The sequence below is a fragment of the Mesoplodon mirus genome (assembly GCF_964341445.2).
Source record: "Mesoplodon mirus genome assembly, chromosome: 7".
Lineage (NCBI taxonomy): Eukaryota > Metazoa > Chordata > Mammalia > Artiodactyla > Ziphiidae > Mesoplodon > Mesoplodon mirus.
Window position 1 is genome coordinate 133405449 of NC_138983.1, and position 24109 is coordinate 133429557.

General features: G+C 50.6%; 3 protein-coding genes across 12 annotated transcripts in view; 2 read left to right on the forward strand and 1 right to left on the reverse strand.

Annotated features, from left to right (window-relative positions):
* Positions 1-8750, forward strand: part of FAM118B (family with sequence similarity 118 member B) — a 55491-nt gene extending 46741 nt beyond the window's left edge. For 4 of the 6 annotated variants that reach the window (XM_082628519.1, XM_082628524.1, XM_082628521.1 and 1 more), the window contains 4 exons: positions 574-702; positions 1983-2268; positions 7912-7971; positions 8225-8750. In XM_082628519.1, the coding sequence (XP_082484645.1) occupies positions 574-702; positions 1983-2268; positions 7912-7971; positions 8225-8238 (489 nt within the window). In that variant the 3' untranslated portion in view covers positions 8239-8750. The remainder of the gene's footprint in view (positions 1-573; positions 703-1982; positions 2269-7911; positions 7972-8224) is intronic. The other 2 variants (XM_082628522.1, XM_082628523.1) reach the window with 2 other exon arrangements.
* Positions 8751-9007: 257 nt separating this feature from the next.
* Positions 9008-14990, reverse strand: SRPRA (SRP receptor subunit alpha). Of its 2 annotated transcripts, XM_082628516.1 has the most exons (14): positions 14763-14990; positions 14068-14151; positions 13609-13772; positions 13263-13426; positions 12836-12995; positions 12551-12704; positions 12230-12321; positions 12007-12125; positions 11796-11882; positions 11318-11490; positions 11004-11217; positions 10451-10614; positions 10264-10362; positions 9008-10095 (listed from the first exon to the last, which is right to left on the reverse strand). In XM_082628516.1, the coding sequence occupies exons 1-14, from the start codon at positions 14877-14879 to the stop codon at positions 9967-9969; spliced, it is 1920 nt and encodes a 639-aa protein (XP_082484642.1). In that variant the 5' UTR covers positions 14880-14990; the 3' UTR covers positions 9008-9966. The 2 variants fall into 2 exon arrangements, with proteins under 2 accessions (XP_082484642.1, XP_082484643.1); XM_082628517.1 differs by lacking the exon at positions 14068-14151.
* A 265-nt stretch (positions 14991-15255) lies between these two features.
* Positions 15256-22701, forward strand: FOXRED1 (FAD dependent oxidoreductase domain containing 1). Of its 4 annotated transcripts, none has more exons than XM_082627183.1 (11): positions 15256-15497; positions 17321-17541; positions 18375-18485; positions 18737-18855; positions 20036-20130; positions 20410-20511; positions 20890-20966; positions 21115-21275; positions 21366-21495; positions 21734-21838; positions 22231-22701. In XM_082627183.1, exons 1-11 carry the CDS (start codon positions 15290-15292, stop codon positions 22432-22434), a joined length of 1533 nt encoding a protein of 510 aa, XP_082483309.1. In that variant the 5' UTR covers positions 15256-15289; the 3' UTR covers positions 22435-22701. The 4 variants fall into 4 exon arrangements, with proteins under 4 accessions (XP_082483309.1, XP_082483308.1, XP_082483310.1 ...); XM_082627182.1 differs by having other exon boundaries at positions 22022-22402; XM_082627184.1 differs by having other exon boundaries at positions 15256-15374; positions 22022-22402.
* Positions 22702-24109: the final 1408 nt, after the last annotated feature.

Consider the following 24109-nt stretch of genomic DNA (forward strand, 5'->3'; position numbering starts at 1 on the left):
TGTTAGATGGCCTTGCTCGCACGTTTGTTGGTGCAGGCAGTCGGCCGGGCCATCAGGCTTCTTCACATGGTAGCTGGGTTCCAAAAGCAGCAAAAGAGAAATAAGACTCATCGTGCCAACATTTTCCAAGCTTCTGCTCTTGTTTGCTAATGCCCCATTGGCTAAAGCAAGCCATATGGCCAAGCCTGGAGTAAGTGTGAAAGGGGACTAGACCAGGGCATCGATACAAGGTTTGACATCTCGGGGATCCTTCCTGAAATGGTCATCCAGAGCTGTCATGTATGTCACCAGTGGAAAGAGCCCTGTGGTTCCTGCAAATTATGACAAATAAATTCTAATTGTTGCTTGTTACTTTCAAAGAGAAATCACCAGACTTGCTGCCGTCATTCCTAACAGTCACGCCTGAAGTAGAAAGTGAGGCCACGTCAGGTGGCCACATTCTTGGCCTGTAGTATCATGAAGCTAGAGAGTTATGTCAGAAGCCTAGTCCTCAAAAGAGCCTCTTGCCCATTGGGACCTTGAAGCAAGTGCTCGGCCCTGCCCGCCCGGTTGAGCTGTGTTTGTGTTGTGCAGGTCCTCGAGTGGGCTCAGGAGAAGCGGAAGCTGAGCGTCTTACACATTCATGGGGTCTACACCAACCCTAGTGGCATTGTCCTTCACCCAGCTGGGTATCAGAATGTGCTCAGGAACACTGAAGTTATGGTGAGTGGTGCTGACCTTGCTGCTCTCGGGAAAGCCTTCCTGGGAAACCTCTAAATACACCACTGGTCTTCCAGGGATAACAGTTTCTTCTCATTAATTAAAATTGGAAGGCCGGGACTTCCCTGGGGGTCCAGTGGTTAAGACTCTGTGCTTCCAATGCAGGGGGCTTGGGTTCTGTCCCTGGCCGGGGAACTAAGATCCCACATGCCATATGGCAAGGCGGGAAAAAAAAAAAAGGGAGGCCAAGCATTCTTTCCTGTGCTTCTTAACTTGTGGGTGTCCATGCCATCTTTGGAGATGTCAGCCATCTCTTCAGGTGTCAAACTCTGAGGTTTTACTTTGTTCTTGATTGACATCCAGCAGATGGCACTCTGTTATTAGTATCATTTTCACATACAGAGAAGGCTTATTACCCTTCATCGTTTGGTATGTATAGTGTTAATGGCCCTCTCTATGCCAAAACTAATTTGTGCAGCTTTTCACTGACCAATCACTACTAGGGCATACATTCTAAAGAGATTTTATATAAATGGTGATAGTTTTATATTGAATCATCACACTTATTCACTTATTGCTCACTGGAAAAAATAGAAAAAAAATTGGATAGGGTGATAAAATGGAGGCTTTCTTTGTGAAAAAAGACCAAGAAAATGTGATGTTTTCTAAAGCATAAGGGGACTTTTTTTCACCGGTTCTTTCCCTGACATGTGTTATAGCTGCATCTATCATCACTATCATTTCTAATATTTTTATATTTATATATGTGTAGTGCGTGTGATATATATATATACACACCACACACACACACACGTATATAAATGTATACACACATGTATATATTAATATTCTAAGTGTCAGGCTTTCTTTGAGCAAATCTGATGATGGAATTCTCTTCTCTAGTTATCCACAGCTTATTCTGTTAAGCAAAAAAGGCAGATAGGGTCAAGAAAATGGGACAAGTAAACTATACTGAAGACTACTCATTGCCTTATGGCCTCTGGGCGCATACATCTAAAAAATAAACTGTAAGGCATAGACCAGTGAGACCCTGAATAGAGAGCCTGCAGGAGAATTCCAGGTAAAGATACAATTTTAGGACAGTCATCAAGTTACAATAATAAAAACGAGGAGGTCAGACTCCTTCATGGGATGCATCTCCCCACTTAAATGCTGGTTAAAATCGGTCATCACAGTCTGCTAAATGCAGCAGTTATGACCTTGTTGACTCTTGTTTCAGACATGTCTTCACGGTGTCATTAATATGTTTCTTTTCCTGCAAGAGAGAGATTCAGAAGCTCTATGAAAACAAGTCGTTCCTTTTCCTGGGCTGTGGCTGGACTGTGGATGACACCACTTTCCAAGCCCTTTTTCTGGAGGCTGTCAAGCACAAATCTGACTTAGAACATTTCATGCTGGTTCGGAGAGGAGATGTGGACGAGTTCAAGAAATTTCGAGAAAACATGCTGGACAAAGGGATTAAGGTCATCTCCTATGGAAATGAATATGCTGACCTTCCAGAATATTTCAAGCGACTGACATGTGAGATCTCCACAAGGGGAAGGTCAGGTAAGATGCGTTTTGAGACTGAGAGGGGTCGGAGGGCAGACGCTCTTCAGCCTCTTATGTGTTTGCGGTGGGTAAAGTCATCACCAAGATGAGGAATATAATCCTAACCAGATTATAAAGGGAGATGGCGGTTAGTCTTCAGATTAATCAGTGAAATGCAATTAGAATTTAGATTTCAAAATTGAGACGAATGATAACTCCCTTTCGGCTAAGACCATGAGGAAAGGATGTAGTATTATGTAGTATTAGTGAGATGGTAAAGTTAGTACAACTTTTCTGAAGGGGAAATTTGGAATATGTTCAGAAGTTTAAATTTACCTTTGACCCAGAAATCCCACTTGATACAATTTATCTTAGGAGAAGTTTCTCCTAAGGAGATCACCAGATACTTGCACAATTATACGACACAGTTGCACAAAGATACAAGTGTAGGGATGTAATCAGTGTTGTAGATAAATGGCAAAAATTGGAAGCAATCTAAAATGTTCCAGAAAATGGGGGATTCTATAAATACACCATTTATTAATTGATGAAATACATATGAAGCCATAAAAGAAAAACTTTTACTGCCCAAAATAATGTCAGAGATATAATACTGTGAGAAAAAAAAAAAAAAAAAACGGTTGTAAAATGCCACCATGGTCAGTCCCTGGCATACAGAATTGTAGATATAGTCTATTTATGTTTGTGTGCTTGTATGAGAAATATCTGGAATGAAGTTTACTAAATTAACTATGGTTATCTCTATGCAGTAGGATTTAATGTGTTTTTTTTAAATATTTTGTTTCTATGTTAGCATTTTCTATGATTATGCGTTGTCTTTATGAACAGAAAAAAAAAAAAAAACTAACACACTTTGAAAATGCTATTTAGAAACTGTTATGGTGGAATTAAAGTCAGAGGTTAGGGGTACCACTCACTTGACATTTTACCTCCAGGTTCTAACAGGAAAGCCAAATGGGGATAAAAGTTTCAGTTTATTAATGGCTCCAGGCAAGTTCTCAGTTAATCTACAAAATGCAAAACCTCTTGGTGTAGCTAAATTGGAGAATGCTTTTTAAAATCTCAGTTTGAATAAAGCCGGGCCCCAGGGTATGGCCATTCTGACTCACCAGGCAGTTCCAAAGGAACTTTCCTGCTGTATGTAGAATATGTTCTTGAAAAGTCATGTGCCAGTATGCATTTTCATTGTCAATCTGAATACATGTTAGGGAGGCTGTTAAGGTACAGGTAATTTAATAGATTAAGTTGATCTATTAATTAATCTATTAATTTATTAATCTATTAGTAGATTAATAGATTGATTTAATTGTCCTATACCCAATAATCATTCCCAGGTTTCTCTTCTGAATCAGATTGCTTCAAGTGGAATTCTCCTGTGATGAGAAATTCCACAAGCTCTTATTATCCATGGCTGTGTTTTGATGGAACAAGATCTGTAAAAGGCATCACCATAACTGAACACTGAGAACTAGGTCTACCCTTTTTCCAGAAGACTTTAAAAAAACCCTTAAAAAGACAAATCTTCTGGTTTATCTCTTTTGTGAAAACAATTTGCTCTTCTTTCTTGCGGGTATGTTTTCTGCTGTCCTGCAGTGTTCCAGATTCTTCTGCTGTTTGCCCACACATAGGACTCTCAGTAGGCTTTTCCACTGGGCAACGAGTACATAGCCAAGCTCTACTTATTTCTTTTGATCTGCGTTCTGAGATATTCCACCCGGGGAAGATGCTAGGGTGGAAAAGAACAAAATCCTGCTGGACAGCTGTTCCTCTTACACTGTGTCTTTTCGTGACAAAAATCATCAGAAGTATTGTGGAGCAGCACAGACTCTTTCATTAGCTGCACGGGCTTCCTAACAGAGCAGCTGTCCTCAAAGTTATCACTCATTAAGGTTTTGTGAATTGTTAAAAATCAAGGATTTTCAGTGTGGCCAGGGGCTTTATTAGAATGGTCAGCTAAGCTTGTGATCTAAAATCTAGCAGAGCAGTTTTAGGTTAAAAACACTTTTTTGTTTTGAGACAGGTCAAGCTTACCTTCCATCCGTGGTTATGTTTTGATTCTCTATAGATAAATACCGATGAGAGGTCCGAGGTCTTTTGCTGATGTTTTCTTTTTTTAACACTGACCTCTTGCTGTGTGCCTGACATTGCGCTGTGTACTCGCTTTTGCATAGTGAGAATTACTTGGGTTCAAAAGATTCTGTAGGGGGGCTTCCCTGGTGGCGCAGTGGTTGAGAGTCCACCTGCCGATGCAGGGGACACGGGTTTGTGCCCCGGTCTGGGAAGATCCCACGTGCCGCAGAGCGGCTGGGCCCGTGAGCCATGGCCGCTGAGCCTGCGCATCCGGAGCCTGTGCTCCGCAACAGGAGAGGCCACAACAGTGAGAGGCCCGCATACCACCAAAAAAAAAAAAAAAAAAAAAAAGATTCTGTAGGATCCCAGTACATTTATTTCAGAAAAACCAAGTAATGGGGAAAAGAAAATAATTCTTTTATAATTCATTACTGTAACAGAAACAGTTACTTTGGTATATTTCAGGTAAGTTTTCCTTGTGCATTTCTTCATGGCTGTAAACAAAGTACACATACACTCCTGGTACTTTTTCTTTTTTTTTTAAATTATTTTTGGCTGCATTGGGTCTTTGTTGCTGTGCGTGGGGCTTTTTCCAGTTGTGGCGAGCAGGGGCTACTCTTCATTGCAGTGCGTGGGCTTCTCATTTTGGTGGCTTCTCTTGTTGCAGAGCATGGGCTCTAGGAATGTGGGCTTCAGTAGTTGTGGCTCGTGGGCTCTAGAGCACAGGCTCAGTAGTTGTGGCGCACGGGCTTAGTTGCTCACGGCATGTGGGATCTTCCCGGACCAGGGCTCGAACCCATGTCCCCTGCATTGGCAGGCGGATTCTTAACCACTGCGCCACCAGGGAAGCCCCCGGTACTTTTTTTTATTCAGTGATACATCATACATTTTCCCACATGGCTGCAGTCTTCATAACCAGTATTTTTTTTAGATTTTTTTTTCATATGGACTTTTTTTTAATGTAACCTTTTATTTATTTATTTATTTTGAATTTTATTTTATTTATTTTTTATACAGCAGGTTCTTATTAGTTATCTATTTTATACACATTAGTGTAGATGTGTCAATCCCAATCTCCCAATTCATCCCACCACCACCACCCCCCGCTGCTTTCCACCCTTGGTGTCCATACGTTTGTTCCCTACATCGGTGTCTCAATTTCTGCCCTGCAAACCGGTTCATCTGTACCATTTTTCTAGGTTCCACATATATGCGTTAATCTGCGATATTTGTTTTTCTCTTTCTGACTTACTTCACTCTGTATGACAGTCTCTAGGTCCATCCACGTCTCTACAAATGACCCAATTTCTTTCCTTTTTATGGCTGAGTAATATTCCATTGTTTATACGTACCACATCGTCTTTATCCATTCGTCTGTCGATAGGCATTTAGGTTGCTTCCATGACCTGGCTATTGTAAATAGAGCTACAATGAACATTGGGGTGCATGTGTCTTTTTGAATTATGGTTTTGTCTGCGTATATGCCCAGTAGTGGGATTGCTGGGTCATATGGTAATTCTATTTTTAGTTTTTTAAGGAACCTCCATACTGTTCTCCATAGTGGCTGTATCAATTTACATTCCCACCAACAGTGCAAGAGGGCTCCCTTTTCTCCATACCCTCTCCAGCATTTGTCGTTTGTAGATTTTCTGATGATGCCCATTCTAACTGGTGTGAGGTGATACCTCATTGTAGTTTTGATTTGCATTTCTCTAATAATTAGTGATGTTGAGCAGCTTTTCACGTGCTTCTTGGCCATCTGTATGTCTTCTTTGAAGAAATGTCTATTTAGGTCTTCTGCCCATTTTTGGATTGGGTTGTTTGTTTTTTTAATATTGAGCTGCATGAGCTGTTTATATACTTTGGAGATTAATCCTTTGTCCGTTGATTTTTGTGCAAATATTTTCTCTATTCTGAGGGCTGTCTTTTCGTCGTTTGTAGTTTCCTTTGCTTTGCAAAAGCTTTTAAGTTTCACTAGGTCCCATTTATTTTTGTTTTTATTTCCATTACTCTAGGAGCTGAATCAAAAAAGATCTTGCTGTGATTTATGTCAAAGAGTGTTCTTCCGGTTTTCCTCTGAGAGTTTTATAGTGTCCGGTCTTACATTTAGGTCTCTAATCCATTTTGAGTTTATATTTGTGTATGGTGTTAGGGAGTGTTCTAATTTCATTCTTTTACATGTAGCTGTCTAGTTTCCCAGCACCACTTATTGAAGAGACTGTCTTTTCTCCATTGTATATCCTTGCCTCCTTTGTCATACATTAGTTAACCATAGGTGCATGGGTTTACCTCTGGGCTTTCTATCCTGTTCCATTGATCTATATTTCTGTTTTTATGCAAGTACCATATTGTCTTGATTACCGTAGCTTTGTAGTATAGTCCGAAGTCAGGGAGTCTGATTCCTCCAGCTCTTTTTTTTCCCCTCAAGACTGCTTTGGCTATTCGGGGTCTTTAGTGTCTCCATACAAATTTTAAGATTTTTTGCTCTGGTTCTGTAAACAATGCCCATAACCAGTGTTTTTAATGACTGTGTTATAATTCAGTGTGGATGTCACAGTTACCTAATTATTCCCCTATGTTAGGCAGTATCTAGTTTTTTCTGTTGTAAGCACTGTTGCAATGAATGGTATATTCATCACTACAGTTTTTCCTTTTGCCAGTAGGATGGGTTCTCAGTATTATTACTAGGTCAAAGGGCATGAACATTTTAGTGGTTGATAAATATTGCTAAAGTGCTTTCCAAGAGAGGAATACCAATTTGTGTGTTCGGGTGCTGTCTTTTGTTTATATTCTAATTGGCCATGTTTCTGATTGCTATTCTTTCCTCCCGTGTGTTCAGATTTAAACCTCTTCCTGTACATTATCCCAGTGCTGTCCAATAGAATTTTCTGCAACGATAGAAATATTCTGTAATCTTCTCTGTCCAGTACTGTATCCACAAGCCGCATGTGGCCATTGAGCATTTGAAGTGTGGTTAGTGTGACTGAGGAACAGAATTTTTTTTTTCTTCTCCTGGCCACACCACTTGGCGTGCGGGATCTTAGTCCCCCACCCAGGGATTGAACCCAGGCCCCTGCAGTGGAAGCTTCGAGTCCTAACCACTGGGCCACCAGGGAGTTCCCTGAGGAACAGAATTTTTAATTTAACTTAAAAAACTAAACAGCACATGTGGCCAGTGGGACAGCACAGCTCTAAACCCATTTTATACCGTGGGCGTGTCTGCTACTTTTCACTCTTCTACTTGGTTGAATTTGCACGCTGCTTCCTGACCCCAGCTGGAGTAGTTTTTTTTTACCTAAACTTGGCCTTCTGGACTAGTTAGGGACAGCAAGCACACTTGTTTTTTTCACAAGTAATGTCCGTGTACTCAGGGACCTCACTGCTTCCCTGTTGTTTAATACAAGCGTGAAGACTAAGCAGTTCACTGTCCTGCCTGATGTGTGCATTCCTGACTCATGTCATCCTTCCTAGTCAGACCGTGTACTTTCATCTCCCTTTAGTTGGTTGCTTTTCTATTAATATTTTTAGTTTTTCAGCCAAATATCTGATACTGACGTATGTTCTGTTTAGCAGGGATGGTAAGAGAAGGCCAGCTAAATGGCTCATCGACAGCACACAGTGAAATGAGAGGTACACTGTTTCCTGTTCTACTATTTGTCAGTTTGTCAGCAGAAAATGCTCTCCCAGAACTTAGTTAAGACCTTGGGGAACCTCTCCTACCTGTTAAAGAGTCTGTATTTTCCTACCAAGTTTGTTACAAGTTTCCTAGTATCTTGTGTCTTGTCTTCTGAAGGGTTAAGCTTGACTTAAATTTCTGCAGCTTTAGATGTGTAAACCTGTTTTGTGAAACTTCACTTACTCTCTCCCTCCTCTCTCTCCACAGACTGTAGTACATGAGAGGCTGGAGGATTCACCACCGTTAGACAAAGCTGTAAGGGCCTACCGTGGACAGTGTTTAACAAGTAAACTCACAAGAACCCAAAACAGCTCCTAGGAAGTACCAGAACGCAGAGGTTGAAGGCCGGGGTCAGCGGGAGGGTGTCACAGCTTACCCCTCCGTGCCGTGCCGGCTGGTTCCTGATCCTCTGCGGCCTGTCCAATACCCAAGTGACGAGGGACCCGGAGGTTGCCCCGCCCCACCCCCTGGCTGGACAGGCCTGTGTCCACACAGCAGATCCACGGGACATCTCTACCGACCGTGGCCACAGCTCTGCATGAAGGACTCGGGATCTAGATGCCACGGGATCGCCGTGGCCCGTGGCAGTTTTGTACTCTATACTTGGTTTTTCAATTAAGCTTAATGGCTTTTTAAAAACATGGGTTGAAGCTCTAGTTTCCTAGGTCTTTTACAGTGTACAGTCTTTTACATAATTGAGCTGTATTAAAAGCTTGTTCATTTACTTCCCAGGGCCCCAGCTCTACTTTGAGTCACTTGAGAAAACTCCTAACCTGCAAAAGTACAAGCCGAATTTAAATTTGAAAAGTTCTCTTTCACCTTGCGGGAAGGTGATCTCATTCTTGGGACAGCTACTTCTTTTTACCTGATTGCTCAGCATTATCCACTCCTGTTTCCCTTCTTACCATAAATCCTAGAACTACACTTGGTGTGATGTAAGATTTTAGTTTTGAACCCTCCTGTAAAATGACTCCAAGACCTAGAAGGCCATTTATGTAAGAAATTTATTTTCTTATATAAATTACGTGTTTCTCTGGGCAGACAGCCCTCACCTTACTGCACTGATACCACATCTGTAATACCGAGCTACGGGACGCGCCTTGACAAGGTCTGTATTCCACCAGGCACTGTAGAGGGTGAGGAAAAACCAGGACCCATCCCAGGTGAAGAAGGGGGAGGGGGCAGCGTGTCTCCCCTTCTGACAGTTGGCTTTCTCCCGGGAAGGGGAACATGCAAAGTTATGTCTGGATTCTGGAAGTGGGAGGAGGTCTTGGAGGCTGAGAAGCCCAGTGCAGCACTGCAGCTCGGCTCCCTTCATCTCTGAGGGAAGCAGGGACTCCTCTTTCACTCACGTGTAACACATCACTGTGGCCTAGCTGATGCTTTGGGGCAACGGGGCCAGGGGTCATCCTGGAATCAGCAGCAATTAAGAACAGGCCATACACTGCCACAGGGTGGGGGTGTCGTCCTGGCCCCAGGGACCTGAAAGCTGTGTATATCCTAGGGGGAGGTGCCACTCAAGACCCAGAGCTGGCTCTGGAAGTCTGTTTATCTAATGGAGCTGGGGATGATGCTCGGACGTCCCCATGACCACACTTAACTAGCAGAGCTCTGGTGCTGGATCTTCTAACCATTGGTCAAAGCTGCAATGAGACCGAGTCTGTAGGCAGAGTGAAGGGATGCCTGAGAGAGTAGGAAGGGGGAGGAGCGTGGGGCTGGGGGCGGGTAAGGGGCAGCGACTGTAACATGATTAGGCCCCCTTGCAGAGGGAGGCTGGGCTGAACAGGGAGTGGGGTTAGGAGGGGCTGCAGGCCCTCGCCTGGAGCTCCCCTCACTCTGCCTTTGAACTACACTGAAGACAAGTTGCTCACATACTCTAAAGCACATTCTTGATACAGGGATGGGGGCTTTGGGGGGAAGCGGTGATTTGGTATTGGCCAAGAGCCACGTTAAGCCTTCATGAGGGCAGCCACCACGGCCTTGGCGTTGAGACTGCGTAGGTCACAGTAGGTCTGGCCGGTGCCCACAAAGACGATGGGTTTGCTTGTGATGTAGGTCATAGAAATAGCAGCTCCCACCTGAAGCAGAGAAAGGGGATGATACCCAGTCAACTCCAGGCCACTCCTTTTCACCCCCTCAGCAACAGGAGGCTTTGGAGCCAGTGTGCCCTTAGAGCCTCTGCTCGCTTGTGAAGGATGGCCATTCCCCTCACCCAGTCCACTTTGCCCTGTGTCGTCCATATTTACCTTGTCATCGATGGTATCAAATTTGGTAAGGACAATGCCATCAATGAGGCGAGGTGTCTGGGCCACAGAATGGTCAGCCAAGGCTCTGTTGAACTTGACCTGGAAAGGAGGAACATGACTTAAGTATAAGGTGCACCTAAAGTGGCCAAAGCTGAGGTTGGAAGGAGAACCAAGCCCTAGCCCTCACCAGCTGGTCCACGGCCTCATTGCCTACTAAGGCCTCCCCCACAAACAGCACCAAGTCGGGTGTGTTGACAGTAATGAGCTTGGCCAAGGCAGTCATCAGAGGGGCATTGTCCTGCATGCGGCCAGCTGTGTCCACCAGCACCACATCAAAGCCTTGGTTACGTGCTAGAGAGAAAAAAGTGGTCAAGTCAAAATTCCGGGACTGTCATGTATCCAGCTTTCCTAAGTCCCAAACTGGCCATATTAGAAGTCTACCTGTTTATTTCCTTAGGTTACAAGGTAGTGTAAGAAAAAATTCCCATACTCAGCCATCAAGCATATTTAGGAAAAGGACGGCGGTAGGATAAAGGTGACCAAATAAGAGAGAAACAAATATACTAGGTTTGCCTGCAGCTACACTTGTTACCCCAAAGCAGAGCACGGCATGTCACTAATCCTGACCTGCTGCTGCACAGAAAGTTGGTGGTAGGGTAACCCTGGTCCTCTGCAAGTTCCAAGAGAACCCAAGGAGAAAAGGGGCCCAGACAAGCCCCCCGGCTTTCTGTGCACTGTACCAAAGGCGATGGCTTCCATGGCGATGCCAGCAGCATCCTTGCCGTAGCCCTTCTCAAACAACTGCACCATGGCGCGGCCACCGTGATTCTCGGGGGGGTGCAGGGCGTGCAAACGCCGGGTGTGTGTCCGCAGCTGCTCCACAGCCCCAGCACGGAATGTATCACAGGCAGCAATGAGGACACTGAAGCCATTCTCTAACAGCCAGAAGGAAATCTGCAAAAGAGGCAAAGAAAACTGTCACCTAGACCCAGAGGTGCCAGGAAATGCAGAGTGAAGAAACGATATCAGAGACGGGCTGCGGAACTGCACCGACCTTGGCAAGGTTAGTAGACTTCCCCACGCCATTCACACCACAGAAGGTGACCACGTAAGGGCGCTGATGACGCTGGGCGTCCATGATATCCCGGAGCATGTCCACACGGCGCTGTGGCTGCAGAATCTGCACCAGGGACTCTTGGAGGGCTAGCTTTACAGTGGAAGTCACCGCTGAGGTGGGGGGAGAGGTATAACCGTGAAGCCCAAGTAACGTGCTCCAGGAATGCCCAGCCCCTTTCTGAGCTAAGGGAACTAGGAGCCTGCCCAGGAATCCTAAGGACTTTACAAGTATTAGTTCATTTAAATCCTCCTAACTTAGAGGTCATCAACACCCAAAGTCCAAGTTACGAAACAGAAATTTAGCTGTCACGGGGTTTGTCAAAAGTCACGCACCTAGTGAGAACGGAGGTGGCCGCGGTGGCCGCCTGGGGTGCGTGGTGCCCACCCAAGCACTTCCGGGCCAGGGAGGTACTTACTGCTGAACGTCCCCATCACCTTCCCTTCCAGCTTGTTCGCAACAGATTCACAGAGTTGGGCTGCAATGTCTGCTGCCACGTTCTTAGCTGAGAAGAGGGGGACAGGCGTGGTATGAGTGCTCCAGCAGCAGTGAACAACCCCTATGGTACAGCCATTCTGCCCCGCACCGTCCCCACCCCAGAAACACGAGTCCACCCGTTGCTGACTCACCAATGAGATGGTCACGCATCTTGTCCAGCACAGATTCCATGTCTTCACGACTCAAGCTCTTGGAACCCACGAGGCCCTTCAGCATCCCAAACATGCCACCCAGAGTCCCCTTGGTAGCACTGCAGGCACAGAAGGCTACAGATGCACATATGGCCAGCGGGCAGCAGTCAAGTGTCCTCGGTTCTGGAGCCACACCCACCAGCCACCACCTCGGATCCCCTACCTAGGTTTGGTGGAGTTCTGAGCGGCCCCTTCCTCATCTGAGCTGCTGCAGTCCAGATCCTGAAGCTGCCTCCCAGACCCAGTCCCTCGAATCTGGAAGGTATGCGGAAAAGGAGGAGATGGGATCAAGAACACGATGGGCTGTGGCGGGGGGGAAGCCTGGATTTACCCCGTCTACACTGCTCCACCTCTTCGATTCAGGAAGCTCCAAATGTAACTCACCCCTCGCTCCAAGGAATCAAGAGTCCTGCCCTCCTCACCTCTCCCTCCGCCCCCATTTCTGATTCACATTGGCCTTCACTCGGGCCCTGCTGCCTCTTACCAAGTTGATGTCCTCGGGCGGGGCCCCCTCGGGGGCCCCATTGGCGGTAGGCGTGCTATAGTCCAGGACTTCCTTGTTGACAGAGCCACCCAGTGCCCACACCCGGGGCGCTTTCTTGCCCTTCTCCTTGGGAGCATCTGACTTACTGGACTTGCTGCAAAGGGTTACAGCACAAAGGGTTCCGATGAAGAAGCAGGAGAGGAAACATCCGCCCCAGAGACAAGGACTCCCTCGCCCCCAACGTGTCTAGATAGCAGTACGTACGGCAAAAGCTGGAATGCTCACCTGGACTTCTCCATACCCCTCCCGTGCTTCTGAATGAACTCTTCTCGCTTCCTGCGGATCAGTTCCTCTTTGGAAAGTTCTATCCCGTTCTCAGGCCCCACTGGGAGACCTGACTTTTCTGCAGGGACTGCTTTGCTGGTAGCCAAAGGGCCATCAGAACCTGTCAAGGAGAAAACTCACCGGGGAAAAAGAGACCAAATTCCAACAAAATAGACAAATGGGGAAAAGCCTTCCAAATCATTCAGACGAAACTAGAAACAAACATCTGGGGGATCGCGAGGACCGGGACGACGGTGAGGGTGGTGGGTGGTGAGGGTGGTGGGCACCCAAGCGAGGGAGGCAAACAACGACAAAGGGAAGGGCAGGGAACCACTCCAGCCCACCTTAACGACTTCTCATGCCCCCAGGTGTCCAAGTTCAAACTCACCTTCCTTCTTGGCCCCCTTGTTTTTTTTGCTGTTCTTGGCTTTTTCCTTAGGCTTTTCACCCCGTGTCTCAATCATGGACCTCACAGGTTTCTTGGCCTTTTCAGAATCTTCAAATTTCTTCATGGTTGTGGGAGCACGGACCTTACTGCTCTCCTCTGCTTCACTAAAGAGAAAAGGGAACAGTCCAAATCCAGGAAAAGGGCCCTCACACCCAGAGGACAATCAGAACTGGGCAGCAAACTCAGGAGTGCCTTTCAATCCACAACATACTCCCCTTCACCCACCCTCGGGAAGGAAGGAAGCTCAAGTCACAGAAATTGATTTTGGAGAGGGGAGGCCTCTCACCGAAGGAGCCGCAGAAAGTCATTTTGGAAATCAAAAGTGCCATTCAGTAGACTTAAGGCACTTCGCTGTTGGATCTCAGTGCGGTATTTGTCACGAAACAGCCGGTGCACATCGTCTATCAGCTTGTCTACGTACGTCAGTGTTAGGATCTTCTGAAAACCTACCTGTTTAGGGAAAGAAACAGAGCCAAGAGATCTGCTCACATGCCAGCCCACAGCAGGGGGAAGCCAACTCAGCCTAGGCCTTCAGAGACTGGCTCAGCCACCTGGCAGGTTTCCCTGACCTAGGAGCAGCCAAGCCCTCTGACTGGGCCCAAGAGCTTCTCCCCTTTCCCCCTCCACCCTCCGTGTCTTCTCAGTTACTTCATCATAAACACTGGCTGCAATTAATCAGGGTTTTCTGAATAATCAGGACTCCGTGCTGACTATAATCATGCCCCTCTAAAATACCCCCACTTACCACAAACACCAGCTCAAACTGGTTGTCCAGTTTATACTTGAGCGTGAGTGCCTCATGGGTGAAGGAGTTGTTACCTCCCCTTTCCTGGAAAAAGAGTATGTCTCAGAGTTCAGACTGTCCCAACACCTAGACTTGGGCCTCTCCAGGATTGCCTTTGGGGAAGAACTAGACATTCCCCCAAACTCAAACCTGTCCCCAGGGCAAGATTCAGGGGAGCTGCTCTTCAGCATTCCTCCTGCGAGAAAAGGAGACACCCAGCTTGGGGGAAAGGGGCAAAGAGGTGGGAGGGGAGGACACGTGCGAGCCAGAAGAGAAGGAGTCCTCATCTCATATAAACAATCAGACTTACTAGCAGCTGTACACTATCTACAGTTCTTAAAGGACGTTTTCCCAGCCATTATCTCACCCGGCCTTCGAAACAACAGAAAACCAAGCTGTTGGGGGCGAATGGAGGGAACGACGGTACAAGACAACGGATTCCGGCCAGAGTCCCAGAAAGAGGAGGGGGAGGGGACGGCGCAAAGTTGCGGGATGGTCTGATGGGGGCGGGAGAAAGAAGTGGAGTCACAGTTACGAGTGAGCGGCCGGTTTGAGGTGGGCCGACGGGGTGGGAGGGAGGCGCGGGATCAGTCGAGGGGGACTAGGGACCGGGTCAGGGGGACGAGCCCGGAGTTCTGATCCCGCGGGGGCAGTACCTGCAGCAACACGGAACGAATCAACGCGTTAACTGGCCCAGTGCATGAGTCGCTCACGCCCTGGAAGCACCAGAGCACTAGCCCGCCTTTGGAGAAAATGGTGAAGAAGTCGAGCATGGCGGCAGCGGGAAAGGAGCCGGGGCCGGCGCCGGGAACTCAGGCCGCGATCGCCGCCGCTTCCTGCTGCGCCAAGCCCGGGACACGTCACACCAGCGGCCCCGGAAACCGGCTCAGCCGCACTTCCGCTCAGCGCAGTAGCCTGGGTCCCTCCCCAGCTCGGCCAGCGGGCGCGCAGGACTGACGTAGACGCCAGGCTCGCCAATGGCGGGTGGGGGCGGGCCTGGGCGGGGCTCTCAGGCAGTCCAGGGACAGTACGGCCGCCTATAGGGTGGAGGGGTTGGACCCGGAGGGGTGGCTGGCCAGTGGGCGCGCTCGAATGAACTGCCGGCGACGCGTAGCAGTGACGGCGGGCTGGGACCTTCCCGGTGTAGGGCGCCCCACTCCTAGAGGTCGAGAGCAGCAGGGCCATGCTTCGGAGGGCGCTGCCGCTCGGCTTGGGCACGGGCCTCTTGGGCCGGGGGCTAGGCACGCACAGAGAAGGCTCTACTCTGGGTAAAGCTGAGGGCAGCGGAGGGTATCGTGGTTCTGGAGTGTTCCCAATCTCCACCCACGTGACTTTCAGGACTCGAGGTCCCGGTCCGCGTTGGGAAGACAGTGGGTCGCTGGGAGCAGGAGGTAACCTTGCCTGCCGGAGCTTGTAGAGCCTGGACAGGGGTATGGAACCCACGGTTGCCCTTCTCAGGTGACAAGTCCCAGATCCTTCAGTGCCTGAGCTTACCACCAGAATAGCAGCCAGGCTGATTCATTGGTGGCACAGAAGTGCGTGAAGTCCTGCTCGCGTGCAGGATGCTGTGCTTAGTGTTGTGGCCGTGGAGGAGGAAAGAAGAGAAAGAGAGGATTCGATATATGTCCTGCAAGTGCCTGAAGTGTAGCTGGAGAGGGAAGGCTTTAGTAGACCGGTTCAAGACTGGAGAGAACCCAACTCAGAGGACACCCTTTACTGCCAGTGCCAGTAGCTAGTGTAATTATAGCCGGTACGTGGGACAGGTGGGAATGGAGGTCAGCCTTGAAAGATGATGTTTACGGGCTCAAGGAAAGCATGAGTTCCAGGTTCTGGGGAACTGAGCAAAGGTCAGGGGGAGAAGAGTATTGTTCTTGTGCAAGGGGTTAGCAAAGGCCATCCAGATGGACAGTTTGAGTAGTAGTATGAAGTGTACTCTGGACAGGTGAGGTTAAGTCCAGATCAGAGAACGGTTCGAATGCTGAGAAGAGTTTGAACTTTGGAGACAGTGAGAGAAGACTTGGAGATTCGTGAGTTAGGTGTGAAAGACAAAAGGATGCGTGTATTCAAGACATTTATTGAGCACTTAGGATGTGCCAGGTACTATTCTAGACTGGAGATTCTATGGAGAAGGTAGACATAGTACAGCATGAAGCAATCACAGATAAATTCAGAGTTGCAAGTGTGTTGCATGCTGCAAAAGAGCGGTTCACGGAGCTATGAGATAGCGTGACAGGAGAACTTGGCACAGTCTAGGGGGTCAGGAAAGAAGGCATCCCTGAGAAAATGATAACTGAGCTGAGATCTAAAGGAAGCAAGGAGTTAACTGGGCAAAGAAGTGGGCACAGAGTTTCAAAGCAGGGAGAACACCTGTGTGGATCCCCTGTGGCGGGAGTGAAGGGGCTGAGGCTGGAGGGTTCGGGGAAGACAGGGCAAACAGGAGCCAGGTCATGCAGTGTCTCACAGGCCACGTGAAAGATTTTGGACTTTCATCCTTAGGGTAATGGAAACCCACTGGAGCGTTTTAAGCAAGAGAGTGTGTGATTAAATTAGTGTTTAGAAAAGATCTTTCTAGCCGTGATATAGAAAAGAAGTTGGGGGGTTGGACAAGAGGGGAATGAGTGGAAACAGGAGCTTGTAACAGTTTAGGTGGGAGAGACATCGTGGTTTGGTCTAGGGCATTGGTGGTAGAGATGGGGGGAAAAAGACAGATTGGGGAGATATTTAAGAGGCAAAGTCATCAGGACTTGATAACAGACAACATGAATGTAGGTTTGCTGTTGGTGATGGATATCCAGGATAAGGTGCCACTCAGAGGTCCGTGCTTCAGAGGGCAGTGCGGCTGGCTCTAGGTGTGCCGGGACCTCTTGATCCAGAAGCCTGGTCTCAGGGGAGGGAGAGGTCTGCACAGGAGGGAAATATGTGTAAGTCCCCTAGCCAATGGAGAGAATAGAGAGGGTCAGTTTTAGGAAGTTGAGTCTTGCAGTGCTGGGTATAATGCTCTCAAAGGAAGCGAGGCTCTGGTGTAGAGAACATGAAGCCAAGCTGTGGAGTGCTGCTGGGTGCGAGCTGACCTCGTGAGAAGGAATGGCAGTGAGGACTGAAGACCCAGGGTTCAGTTCCCACCTTTTCCTGTGCCCGTCCTCCAACACACACCCGCCTCCACCTCCTGGAAAGGAGATGTATGGCCCTCTTTGACCATAACTGTATCCCACAGACTGGCATGGAAAGGTGTCGGAGATTAAGAAGAAGATCCAGTCCATCCTTCCTGGAGGGGCGTGGAGTCCACTGTATGACACCAGCCACCTGCCCCCCGAACACTCTGATGTGGTGATCGTTGGCGGTGGGGTGCTTGGCCTGTCCGTAGCCTATTGGCTGAAGAGGTTGGAGAAGCAGCAAGGTGCCATTCGGGTGCTGGTGGTGGAGCGGGACCACACGGTGAGGTCTGGGGTGGGGCAGAGTCAGGAGTGGGGTGCAGCCTCGTATTTTCTTAAGGACTCGAGGGGAGGAGAGAAGAGGGAAGACCTCAGTGTTTGAAGGGCCAAAGGGCAGGGACTGCTTTTGGCCCTTGTTGAGAAATAGCCCCATGTTCTTCCTGCCTCAAACCAGAGACCTTGACAATAAGGTTTTTGCTTTTGGAAACACATTTCACAACGTTGTATGTCTCGAGATCTCAGAGGTCTGGCCTGCATTCAAGCTGTGGTTAACACAAACAGCTGTCACGACGCCCTTGTAGGTTACATTACTTCTGAGGTTTTTGCGCTTTAACTGTTCCTGTTTACCACTACCAGCCGGTCACGAATCTTGCTCCTCTGGCCACATCCCTCTGTTTTCCAGTTAGTAGAGCAAAGGTCAGTCTCCTGCCTTGTACTTCCAGGCCATTACCATTTTGTACGACGGCGCCCAGCCCTTTTTAGATGACTGAGCTTCTCTGCTCTGTGTATCTTCCAATAAGGATTTTAATAGTTATTGTCCTTGTTGGGCTGCTGGTTGACTTGCATATGGGTTTATGCAAGTTTAGATTATACTCTTGCAAGTAGGACTCCCCTTTAACTTTGGGCACATGGGCCTTCCCTGGCAGTCCAGTGGTTAAGACTCCGCACTTCCACTGCAGGTGGCCCAGGTTCCATCCCTGGTCAGGGAACTAAGATCCCACAAGCAGCAGCGTGGCCAAAAAAAGATTAACTTTGGGTATGTGACTCTCGCCCTCCAGTACGGTATTCCGCTCACATGGAACAGGGCCCACATCGCCTCCTCTTGTCTTTCCACAGTACTCCCAGGCCTCCACCGTGCTTTCTGTGGGTGGGATTCGCCAGCAGTTCTCGCTGCCTGAGAACATCCAGCTCTCCCTCTTTACGGTCGAATTTCTCCGGAACATCAATGTACGTGCTGTGAGATTTGGGGGTGCGGTGGTGACCCCTCCTGTAGCCCAGAGAGGGGAGCAGCCCAGCTGGCTGGGTGAGCATGGGCAGCTAGGGGTTGGAGACCCCGGTTTTCTTCCCAGTGGCGGTGCCCGGAGAGGGCTTCCCTCTGGGTCGGGGCACCGAGCCCGGGGGCTGTGGTGAGAAAGCCAGGAAAGCTCTCCCTCCCTTCTTGAAGTCAGCTTCTCGGAGGAGCTTTTCTTTGCACACAGGAGTACCTGGCCGTGGTCGATGACCCTCCCCTGGACCTCCAGTTCAACCCCTCTGGTTACCTCTTTCTGGCTTCAGAGGAGGGGGCTACGATCATGGAAAACAACGTGAAAGTGCAGAGGTGGGCGCCCGGCACGGCTGCCATGCTGCATCTCAGCTGCCCGCACGCAGTGGGCTCTGACTCACTTTAGGATCCGGGGTGGCGGAGCCAATGAGACAGGCCCTGCTCCCTAGGAGCTCAGTCTGTCGGGAAGACGGACACGGGCAGACCCCCGAAGCCCTGTGCCAAGTGCTGTAACACAGACACGGACAAAGCGCGGCCGCGGTGGTTCCTAAATTCCCAGGTGATGAGGACCACCCAGGACACCTCCCTCCGAATAAGTCAGGACCTCTGGGGAGGGGCCCACAAATCTGCAAATGTTTTCTCTAAGAGCCGGAGAGCTAAGCTCGCAGGCTTGGCCGGCCATGCGGGGACTCGTGTAAAAGGCCGTGGGTCTCATGACCAGTCAGTCAGGACTATCATCTGAGCCTGTGAGCTCTTCACTGGGCCCCAGCGCCCCATCTGTCACCCTGGGCTCTAATCCCGGCCCGGGTTCACACCGCACTGCTAGATTGCTCCCCAGCACCACGCCAGGGTCTCCTCCACCCTCCTCTCGTCCAGGCCATCCTGCCCCCATATGGCTGGGAAGGCAGGCTGATCTCTGTGCCTGAGACCCTTTAGCAGAACCTTCTACGAGTTTCACTAGTGACATCAGGTCACATCCTAAATGCATTATAAATACTAACTCGTTTAATCATCAGAACGTGCCCATTTTACATGTGGGAAAACTGAGGCCCCCAGAGCTAGTAAGTGGTGGTGCTGGGACTTGAACCAGGCAGTCTGGCTTGTGAGTGTGTCCTTTTAGCGCATACAATGCTGCCTTTGGGCATGAGGGTCCCAGAAGGAGACAGTTGTGCTGGTGAGCAGGATTGTTCTAGGAGGTGGACAGGAAGGCTGTCCTGGGCAGAAGGAGTGGAGGGAACAGGGTGACCTGCCCTGTTGTGAAAGCACGAGGAACAGTTAGGGGGTGATAAGGTGTTTAGCGTGGCCAAAGGGAGGCTAGGGTGTCGTAAAGGAAAGGGGGATCAGATGCTGAGGAGCCTTGACTAGGAGCTTGCTCTTTTCCAGGAAGCAAGGAGGATGCATGGGGAGTTGGGGGCAGAGGAGTGACATGAACGAGGTGACTCGTGGAGCTGGGGCCCATACTCCTCCCCCCATACGCTCATCCAGCACACATACGTAGACCCACACATTTCTCCAGGCAGGAAGGAGCCAAAGTTTGTCTGATGTCTCCGGAGCAGCTTCAGAAGAAGTTTCCCTGGATAAACACGGAGGGAGTGGCTTTGGCATCTTATGGTGAGGCTTGCTTGCAGAGGGCGTCCGGGGTTGAGGGGCACCTCAGGTTAGGAGTCTCAGCACCCTGCAGCCAAGTCAAGGAGGAACGCTTCCCTCCTGGCTGGCAGGGCCTCCCCCGGGCCAGGCTGGCTCTCTGTCCTTCCACAGGGCCTGACTCTGGTGCAGTTGGTCAATGTGACTCCCCGGTTTACGAGCCCTAAAGAAGAGTTAGGGGTGCAGGAGAGACAACAGGAGAGGAGGGTCCTAGCCCACCTCCACGCATCCTCTTTCTCCTCACAGGGTTGGAGAACGAAGGTTGGTTTGACCCCTGGTGTCTGCTCCAGGGGCTTCGGCGAAAGGTCCAGTCCATGGGGGTCCTTTTCTGCCACGGAGAGGTGACACGTGAGTCTGCGGCCCTGTGTCCACTGCTTGTGACCTCTGCCAGCCAGGACGCCAGCCCAGACTGGGTCTTACCTTCACGCACAGGCTGAGCAAGGCCTGTGCTTCCTCAGGATAGGGGGTTCTCCCCTGGGGACTGGTCCTGGGCATCCTGACTCTGGCTCCTAACTGCATTTGGCCGTGACTCGTGATCTGCTTGAAGATTTTGGCACCCTCCTGTCCTGTGCGGCCAAATTCATCCCAGTTACCCTGTCTCTTTGCTTCAGTGTCTGTGGGAAAGCTTCCAGCCTTCCAGCTTCCTTTCCTCAGGAAACCAGTGGAATCTCCATCTCCTTCCTCTTTGAGGCCTCAAGGGCTTATTTTCTTTCCTTTTTCATGCAGGTTTCATCTCTTCATCTAACCACATGGAGACCGCCAGTGGGGAGAAGGTGACTTTGAAAAGGATCCATGAAGTCCATGTAAGTTCCCGGCCAAGGTGTCTCCTTTACCAAATGAGAAACGTAACGGCTGTCATTTTGATCTTCTTCTACCCACTTCCAGTGTGGGTAAACTGAGGCTCGGGAAGAACTGGACTGCTCCCTCCGCCCCCCTCTCTGGTGTCCATAGGTGAAGGTGGACCGCAGCCAGGAGTACCAGCCCGTGGAATGCGCCATAGTGGTCAATGCAGCAGGGGCCTGGTCTGGGCGAATCGCAGAGCTGGCTGGCATTGGGAAGGGGCCGTCTGGTACTCTTCAGGGCACCAAGCTGCCTGTGGAGCCGAGGAAAAGGTGACTTGCCCAGGGCCGCGGGGGGGTGAGAGGAGAGCCAGGGAGGGGAGTTGCTGTTCTCGCCGCTTCTAACGCCGCTGGTCACGGCAGGTATGTGTACTTGTGGCACTGCCCCCAGGGACCAGGCCTGGAGGCTCCGCTTGTTGCAGACCCCAGCGGAGCCTATTTCCGCCGGGAAGGATTAGGCAACAACTACCTGGGCGGCTGTAGCCCCGCTGAGGTGAGCTCTGTGGGGTCGGGGTGCCGGGGAGGAGACAGAGACCGGGTATCGCTGAGCAGTCAGGCTTCTTTGGTGGGCCCAGTGCTGGTACTGATGTCACGGTCCCCTCTGGCTTTGACTTGGGGTCTCTTCCCCCCATCCGCCACTTACCAAGAGGACAGATTAAAGAGGCTAGCGAGGCCTGGGTCTGCCCGTGCGTCCTGGGCAACGTAAGCCTTGTCCCCACCTCTGCCCCCAGGAGGAGGAACCAGACCCAGGGAACCTGGAAGTGGACCATGATTTCTTCCAGGAGAAGGTGTGGCCCCCTCTGGCCCGGAGGGTACCAGCTTTTGAGACTCTAAAGGTAACTGGAAAGAGACAGATGACCCCGGAGCATCTGGGCCCCGTCGGGGCCCCTGCCTCACAGGACCCGTCACGTGAGCGCGCTCAGCGGTGGCGGAGGGTACCGTGCGCCGACCCCAGCCAGGAGTGGGTGGGGCGGAGCACGGGGCAGCCCTCCCGACGCCCCGCGTCCTGTGGCCTGCAGGTTCGGAACGCTTGGGCTGGCTACTACGACTACAACACCTTTGACCAGAATGGCGTGGTGGGCCCTCACCCCCTCGTCGTCAACATGTACTTTGCGACGGGCTTCAGTGGCCACGGGCTCCAGCAGGCCCCCGCCGTGGGCCGGGCTGTGGCAGAGGTGATGCTGGAGGGCCGCTTCCAGACCATCAACCTGAGCCCCTTCCTCTTCAGCCGCTTTTACTTGGGAGAGAAGGCCCAAGAGCACTGTATCATCTGAGCCTGGGAGCTCTTCGCCGGGCCCCGACCCTGGCCCACGTTCACACCACCTCACTGCTTGACTGCTCCCTAGCACCACGCCAGGGTCTCCTCCTCCCCCCTCTCGTCCAGGCCATCCTGCCCCCGTATGGCTGGGCAGGCGGGCCGACCATTGCCTAAGGCCCAGGCCGACAGAGAACGATGGGGTGGGACCCCAGGACTGATCATGGCCCAGGCTGATGCCACCCACCAGGAGCCCAGCCGGACAGAACCCCTCGGGGACCTGAGCTCCGTGGCCCAGGACTGGCTGCTTCGTGGGACCGACCCGGAAAGACTGCCTCTGCGCCTCTCGGCAGAGCCCAGGCAGGGCGCGTTCTGGGGCAGCCTGGCCCAGGTCTGTGGACTGGTCTGCTTACCCTGTTCATCGGTCAATAAACGTGATTAACGCCTTCCTTTCAGTCGTCTGTCCCCTCCTCTTTTCACCTCCCGTTACCCCACTTGCCTTTGTTGGCGGGCTGGGAGAAGCACAGGAGCACTCTTAAATCCTAGATGTTAGGATTTGCAAGTTAGTGCCTCCTTTTCCTGAGTTCCTGACCCGGGGGGACTGTAGAGGGAAGGAAGGTGTTCATTCATCGGTTCAATATGTATTCAGTTCCAACTCTCGCAGGCCCAGGGCTACATGTTAGAGACGTAACCAGCAGGCAAAGCATGGCATGTGTTCTCCCTGGAGAGGTCTCACCTCTGCCCGGCCCCTCGCCCCTAGGTCAGCTACAGCGCAGTCCCTGCGGTGCTGGGAGAAAGCACAGGACACAGACGCCTCACCCCAGCCGGGTGTTTCTCCCTGAAGCTTCCCAGGGAAGTTGACCTCTGAGCTGAACCTAAAGGACGAGCAGTTTAACACAGTGAACGCAGGGTGATCCCAGGCTGAGGGAGAAGCATATACAAAGGCCTGGGGCCAAGAATTAACAAAATTCAAGGGACTCAAGTGGTGTGTCCCTGCTAGGTCATGGAGAGGTAGTGAGGGGCATAGCAGGGCCAGGGCCTGAAGAGCCAGCTGTGGAGCTTGGCTTTTCTGTGCACAGAGGGCCACTGGAGGGCTTTCAATAGGGGAGCAACATGATCAGATTCTCCTTTTAGAGAAATCACCCTGCCTGCCTTGTGGAGAAGAGTATGATACCAAAGCAGGAGGCCAGACAGCAGGCCGTCACCATAGTCCACGTGGCAGAGACAACCAGGCCTGCACCATCACGGCAAGAGGTGCACGGACCCGAGAGGCAGCAGTAGCAGCGAGAAATGGGGTCAAGTAAGACTCCAGGGTTCTGGCTCGGACAACTGGATGGATGTCACGCCTTTCACAGAGATGAGCAGTGTGAGGGACAGAGTGAGTGGCACAGTTTGGGACATGCTGAGTTAAGGCTCTGCCTGCAGGACGTCTGGTAGAAATATCTAATAGGGGCTGACTCACGGTTGTGGCACTGAGGGGGATGTGGGCTCTAGGTAGAGATGTGGGCGCCAAGGAGAGCGGCGGCATCACCCTGGGAGGGGAGAAGAGTAGGGGACTGGTGTGGGGCGGGTGGGGGGAGCTGGAGGGGCTCCCGCCACATTTAAGAGATGAGGACGCTGAAGAGGTGGCCAGAGGCAGGAGAAAAGCCCAGAAAGTGAGGCGTCTCCAGAGCCTGGGAGGAAGGGTCAGTGGTATAAACACACACATGAAGGCTGGATTCAGTACCAAGAGGGTCCGTGGGGACCTTACGGAGGGCAGCCCCAGGGAGAAATGCACCCAGTGGGGCTGAGTGTGGATACTTGTTCAGAGGGAGAAGTGAGTGGGAGTAGAGACAGCTAGTAAAGCGCCCAC

Excerpts from the sequence above, each read along its gene's own strand:
- SRPRA (XM_082628516.1), bottom strand. The coding sequence starts at position 14,879 with ATGCTCGACTTCTTCACCATTTTCTCCAAAGGCGGGCTAGTGCTCTGG. Across the intron at positions 10,363-10,450 it reads ATGAGGCCGTGGACCAGCTG|GTCAAGTTCAACAGAGCCTT; the intron begins GTGAGGGCTAGG and ends CCTCCTTTCCAG. Across the intron at positions 10,096-10,263 it reads TTGATACCATCGATGACAAG|GTGGGAGCTGCTATTTCTAT; the intron begins GTAAATATGGAC and ends TCTCTGCTTCAG.
- FOXRED1 (XM_082627182.1), top strand. The coding sequence starts at position 15,290 with ATGCTTCGGAGGGCGCTGCCGCTCGGCTTGGGCACGGGCCTCTTGGGC. Across the intron at positions 17,542-18,374 it reads TGGTGGAGCGGGACCACACG|TACTCCCAGGCCTCCACCGT; the intron begins GTGAGGTCTGGG and ends GTCTTTCCACAG. Across the intron at positions 20,967-21,114 it reads AAAGGATCCATGAAGTCCAT|GTGAAGGTGGACCGCAGCCA; the intron begins GTAAGTTCCCGG and ends TGGTGTCCATAG.